The sequence below is a fragment of the Hordeum vulgare genome, chromosome 5H (assembly GCF_904849725.1).
Source record: "Hordeum vulgare subsp. vulgare chromosome 5H, MorexV3_pseudomolecules_assembly, whole genome shotgun sequence".
In the NCBI taxonomy this organism is placed as follows: domain Eukaryota; kingdom Viridiplantae; phylum Streptophyta; class Magnoliopsida; order Poales; family Poaceae; genus Hordeum; species Hordeum vulgare.
The window spans coordinates 534920897-534927136 of NC_058522.1; the positions used below are offsets into that span (position 1 = coordinate 534920897).

At 55.8% G+C, this 6240-nt stretch overlaps 1 protein-coding gene across 3 annotated transcripts; it reads left to right on the forward strand.

The window, feature by feature from the left end:
• Positions 1–1371: 1371 nt before the first annotated feature.
• LOC123452414 (AP2-like ethylene-responsive transcription factor CRL5) lies at positions 1372–5463 on the forward strand. 3 transcript variants are annotated; one of them, XM_045129063.1, is made up of 8 exons: positions 1372–1994; positions 2127–2703; positions 2797–2888; positions 3127–3135; positions 3353–3441; positions 3570–3643; positions 3737–3864; positions 4465–5463. In XM_045129063.1, exons 1-8 carry the CDS (start codon positions 1670–1672, stop codon positions 5073–5075), a joined length of 1905 nt encoding a protein of 634 aa, XP_044984998.1. In that variant the 5' UTR covers positions 1372–1669; the 3' UTR covers positions 5076–5463. The 3 variants fall into 3 exon arrangements, with proteins under 3 accessions (XP_044984998.1, XP_044984999.1, XP_044985000.1); XM_045129064.1 differs by having other exon boundaries at positions 2803–2888; XM_045129065.1 differs by having other exon boundaries at positions 2806–2888.
• Positions 5464–6240: the final 777 nt, after the last annotated feature.

The following is a 6240-nucleotide window of genomic DNA, read 5'->3' on the forward strand; positions in this document are numbered from 1 at the left end:
GCCGTCATTGTATCACTACAACAGAGCACCGAACATGGATAAGATCTCTCGTGTAAAACCTTGTATATATATCATCAGCTTGAATTGTTCCGCTAGATTTGCTAATTCTCCAATAGATAAAAATTAATAGTCTCTGATAACTCCTACATCACTTAATTAATTATAAAGCAAAAAGTCCACATATCTTCACGTAAAATTAAATGACATACTACATCCGTCTCAAAATTCTTGTCTCAAATTTACACAAATCTAAGATAAATTTTTTGAGACGGAGGGAGTAGAAGTTAGATGAGACATAGTTAAGTCACCTCTAGATAAGACCTAACCACATCTTCGTGTTGCAAAATTTTCAAATCACCCCTGACACATCTTATCCAACATTTTCTTCCGGTTCAAACTGGCCTTTGTATCACAAACTGGAAAGTAAGTTTGAACATATTTCACTGACACTCAAGTGTCCAAAGCGGCGAGTTGGAGAATGTTGTGCTTGTGCCTACCCATAAAGACCCCGCATCCGTCTGGATCGCCGAAGACATCCAATGATATGTATCGGTCCGCGAGGCGGTTCAGACGTCATTTCTTCACTAAACCGGAGGCAATAGTGGAGAGGTTTGCGAGAGTCTGAACATGAGAAACGTCGCTATCGACCACCCAGGGCCCTCCAAAACCTTTCCTGGACCCCGCGACTTCATCCTTCTCATTTTCTTTTCTTCCTTCTTTCTCTCTTGCCTTCATCATCGTTCCACCACCCTGGCCACCACGCCACATCCCTGTTGGAATTATGCGTCTCCGTCATCCTCCTACGCTCTGCCAGTCCGTTTTGCAATCGCTTGTGGACCTGTAAAACAATGAAATCCGAAGACCTTGTAGAAGGTGATGACATGTTGTGTGACGTTGCCCAACATGATAGTCGAGCAAGAGGGTGACGCTGTTGCTGTATCTCTAGAATTTAAGAACGTGGGCGATCCCAACCAACTTCCGAAACATAATCGAAGCCACATTTGAAGATTTTATTTCAATACATCAACAAATAAGGTTTTAACGAACTCACGAGCAACTGACGGAAGATCTGATTCATAATCAGTGAGCGGTGAAAGGGACAAGAATGTTAGGATGTAAAATTTGAACTTTTAAAAATTTAAACTAGTGTTGCATGCAGCTATTTAAACGTCTATATATTTTATATGCGACTATTTGACTATACGGACTTGAAATATATCCGACTATGGTTGAATAACGTCCTTCTGTTATGTGGAAGGAAATTTGCGGCAACACCGTTGAAGATGCCCTTAGCGTGTGTGTGGGCAAGACCAAGACAAGAGCAACTCATTCGTTTTGCACACACTTTAAAAGCCAAGCCCAGTACACCCCGTCGACCTCTCCGCCGATCACACCACACCCCGACTCTCCCTCTTCTTCCCCCCATCCCGCTCCCCACGTAGAGTACTACAAGAAGCGCTGAGCCCGGCACATCCCGCACACGCGCACGCACAAACCAAAGTCCCCCTTCAAACCCGCTGAGCCAACAATGGAGAGCAGCCGCATCATTGCGACATGTACCACCCAATGATTGATCCGTCTCATTCCCATCTAAGCTAGATCTTCTTGAATCTTGAGACCACCACAGCCTCATCCAAGCTCGTGCTCGTGCGCCCCTCGCTCCCATCCAATGACCAACGGCGGCCACAGCATGAGCGGCGCGGGCGGCTGGCTGGGGTTCTCGCTCTCGCCTCAAGTCGCCGCCGCGGCCATGGACGCGGCTGCCGGCTCCGGCATCGTCGACGTCGCTGGCCACCACCACGCGCACCACGGCGGGGTCTACTACCACCCCGACCCGGTCGCGTCCTCCCCCATGTCCTTCTACTTCGGGGGCGGCGACAATGTCGGGGCGGCGAGCGGCGGGTACTACTCCGGGATCTCCGCCCTGCCGCTCAGGTCCGACGGCTCGCTCTGTCTCGCCGACGCGCTCCGGAGGAGCGAGCAGAAACACCACGGTAAATATCTGCACAGTACTTACCACGGTTCTTACTTTGCTACAGTTTGGGGTTGCTGAGCTCTTGGCTTCTAGCTAGCTGCGCCTGCGCGTGTCTCTTTATGTTTCTTGGTTGGGCTTGCGGTCTGCGCAGGGGCGGAGGTGTCGGCGCCGCCGAAGCTCGAGGACTTCCTCGGCGCTGGTCCCGCAATGGCGCTGAGCCTGGACAACTCCGGCTACTACTACGGCGGCCACAGCCACGACAACGATGGCGCTGGAGGCGGCCAGCAGCCGCTGCTGTACGCCATGATGCCTGGCTCCGGTGGCCACCACATGTACTACGACGCCCACGCGGCGTTGCTGGACGAGCAGGCTGCAGCCACGTCGGCCGCGATGGAAGCGGCCGGCTGGATGGCGCGTGACGGGGACGTCTACGACGTGGACGCCGGCAACGGCGAGGAGGGCGGGGGCGCCATCGTGCCGGCCGGCCCCGGCAACCCAGGCGGATACGCACACCCGCTGACGCTGTCCATCAGCTCTGGGTCCCAATCCAGCTGCGTCACCGTGCAGCAGGCGGCCGCACAAGCCCACGCCTACGTCGGCCAGGCAACCGCGGCCAGCAAGAAGCGCGGCGCCGGCGCGGGCGCCAAGCAAAACAAGCAGCCGGTGGTCCACCGCAAGTGCATCGACACCTTCGGCCAGCGCACGTCCAAGTACAGGGGCGTCACCAGGTAGCCGCGCGGCACAACCCATAACTCATTGCATGTCTTCCTTGTTTGTCAGTCACCATCGTCTTCCTCCTCGCGCTAACCCCCGCTTGCTAGCAAAAGCAGGCATAGGTGGACGGGGAGGTATGAGGCGCACCTCTGGGACAACAGCTGCCGGAAGGAGGGCCAGACCAGGAAAGGCCGGCAAGGTAGTACTTCCAAGTTCCAACCTTAATCAATCAAGCTCTGTAACTAGTAGTAGAACTTGGCCCCTGGTACCATTTTTGTTTGTTTAGTTCTAGTAGCACTACGTACCACTAGCAGCACTCTCCTAAGTAGTGATGTGAGTGCACTTCCAACTGCTAACTAATGAACTGCTCTTTGCATGTCATTTGCTGGACCTTTTGGCCTGGGATCTATCGTGCTTCTCCTCGTCTCCATCTGCAGTTTATCTTGGTGAGTACCACTGCCACTGGGAGTGATACCTGCTGGGATCAGTCAGTACAAATGTTACTACTACATTTTTGCACATGTGTGTAATCAGTGGGTTCAAGTACTACTGTACTTTAGTTATTTTCTTGTGGGATCAGTCAAACACAAATACAAGTACTCCATTTTTGCGCATGTCTAATCAGACGGAGTGGTGCTTACAGGAGTTTGTTGATTTGTGCAGGTGGGTATGACATGGAGGAGAAGGCGGGGAGGGCGTATGATCTTGCGGCGCTCAAGTACTGGGGCGCGTCCACGCACATCAACTTCCCGGTACGCACGCGATCACCTACTTATCGATCCATCTCCGGTGTCCATTGCTCTACATTGTTTGCTAGCTTGTGATAAAAATGTAGCCACTAGCCAGTGATTTTGACCTTTGTTTGTGTGATTTCGTGCAGGTGGAGGACTACCAGGAGGAGCTGGAGGTGATGAAGAACATGACCAGGCTAGAGTACGTGGCTCACATCAGAAGGTAGATAACCTAGTACTTGCCTGAATCCTGAGAGAAATGTGCACTCGATGTACGCATGGCGGACACTCACCTCTCGGATCGCCATTGTTGCAGGAAGAGCAGCGGGTTCTCGCGCGGAGCTTCGATGTACCGGGGAGTCACCAGGCACCACCAGCAGGGGCGGTGGCAGGCGCGCATCGGCCGGGTTTCCGGCAACAAGGACCTCTACCTCGGAACATTCAGTAAGCGCTCAGCCCCAGCTAGCTCTTCCTCTCCCAACCGCCGCCGTTAATATCGTTTCCCTGAGACTGCAACCTCGCAATCTCGCTACAAGATAGTACTAGTACCTAGTGGACTACAAATCTGCAGCATGCATGCTCCTATCATGCATCACCATGATCACCGATTCACCAAAGTGACAGCAGCAACTAGTTCGTTGTCGCCGCAGCAAAGCAATGGCTGCAGAGGCTTGTCACGGTTTAAGGACGCAGGGCGTCCTGTCACAATGATCATAACCTCTGATGTGGCTCAATGATGCCCCTTGCCCCTCCCGAAAGAATGAACGTAGCATCGCTCTGCCGATTCCTTGCGTGCTTTTGGCCGCACTTTTGCGCGTGCTAGGCCGCGCCCAGTGGCATTGCATCGGCCATCGGCGGTAGTGGGTTTACGTTTGGGTGTTGCTCGCCTTTCTCATAAGGCTGGCAGGCCCTGAGCATGCATGCATGCTCTCGTAGCTTTCGCGCTTGGCTCCTGTTCTGTTGTTTGACCGCCGGGAAAGCCCGGCTGCTGTTTGAGGCTCGGTTTGTGATCGATCGTTGGATGTGTGTTTTCTTTGCGTGCAGGCGCGGAGGCGGACGCGGCAGAGGCGTACGACGTGGCGGCGATCAAGTTCCGCGGCGTCAGCGCGGTCACCAACTTCGAAATCAGCCGGTACGACGTGGACAAGATCATGGAGAGCAGCACGCTGCTGCCCGCCGATCAGGTGCGGCGCAGGAAGGACGGCCCCGACGCACTGGTGGCCAGCGCGGCGGCCGCGCTCGTGCAGGCCGGCGGCGCCGCGGACTACTGGAGGCAGCCCGTTGCGGCGGCGTCGGCGGTCACGCCGTGCGGCGACAAGCAGAGCCGCCACCACCTCGACCTCATGTCGAGCGAGTCCTTGTCGCTGCTGCGCGGCGTGGTGTCCATGGACGGCGACGCTGCTGGTGCTCACGGGATGGGAAACTCCAGCAGCGCGCGCATGTCGGGCGCGTCGTCGTTGGCCACGAGCCTGAGCAACTCCCGGGAGCAGAGCCCGGACCAGGGAGGCGGCCTGGCCATGCTGTTCGCCCGGCCCGCGGTGCCGAAGCTGGCGAGCTCGCTGCCCATGGGCTCCTGGGTCTCGTCGCCTACGCCGGCCAGGCCCGGCGTGTCCGTGGCGCACATGTCAGTGTTCGCCGCGTGGGCGGACGCATGAGCAACAACCGCACCGTCATCCTTTTAGGGCTACAACATGCACGGCGGCAAGAAGGTTTAGGGCAAGTAGTACTCAGTAGCCATGGTAGCTATTAGCCTATTACTAGTAGTAAGGAACTAAGGGTTAGTAGTAACCATAGTTAGTAGCTTAGCCGACGCAGGTCGACGGCGAGGGATAAAGCGCGCATGCATGGCTGGGCTCCCGTGGTTCCTTCTTCAGCTGCGTCTGGGACGAAGGGTTTTTGTAGTATCGAGCCTGGCACGGCAACGGCGGCGTCGCCTCCGGCCGAGGGCCGCCGCTGATCGGAGATGGATGGGCAGTAGTAGTTCCTGTCTCCACTCTCCAGACCTCCTAACTTCCATCAAATGAAAATGTGTTCGTCTTGCAACGTTCAGGCCTAGCTTGCATCAGTGTTCATGTGACTTGCAGCGTGTGTGTAACTCTGAACTCAAATGCATGCCGCCACCGTCGTCGGCGCCCTCACCATCGCGCTTCTCTGGACTCACAGTGTGCCTTGGCATGATTTTACGTACGCCGGTCCCCGGGATGTGTTTGACGTAGCTTCAGTTTCGTACCAGGATCGTTGGCTGTGACTGACAGGGTTTGCACTGTTGGATTGGAAGGCGGCCGGGGCATACGGAACCCGTACGAACGTACCTATGTTGGGTGGTAATAACGCAACTGAGACACTGTTGGTTGGTCGCGTCTGGCTGTCTGTCCGTGTCCGGCACCATGTACGCCGCCGCCCGCCCGTGCCGGGATCCGCCCGCGCACGACACCCCGGCGTGCGCTCCGCGCTCTCCGGCTGTTTGTTGGCCACCCACGGCATGCGCCCCAGACGAGACGAGTCTTGTCCGTGCCGTGCGCGTCGGCTCCTCCGCATGCAACCCGCAGCCATGAATACTACCAGGCCCCGGCCCCGGCCTAGCGTTCCTGTGCGGTGGTGTGCCGCCGCAGCCCGTAGGCGGCGTGTGCGGCCCGTGGGATGATGGTGGCCGAGCATCGTCCGGGGCCGAGGGTGCTCCGGGCTTGTGGGTGAACATGTATGTCGTCGGCCTTGCACCGGTACAATCCTACAGTATTGGACATATCGCTAAGGAGCATGCTTACAAATTTTGGATTAAACGGTAATTAATAAAGCCATATCTAACTCATATGCCATTTG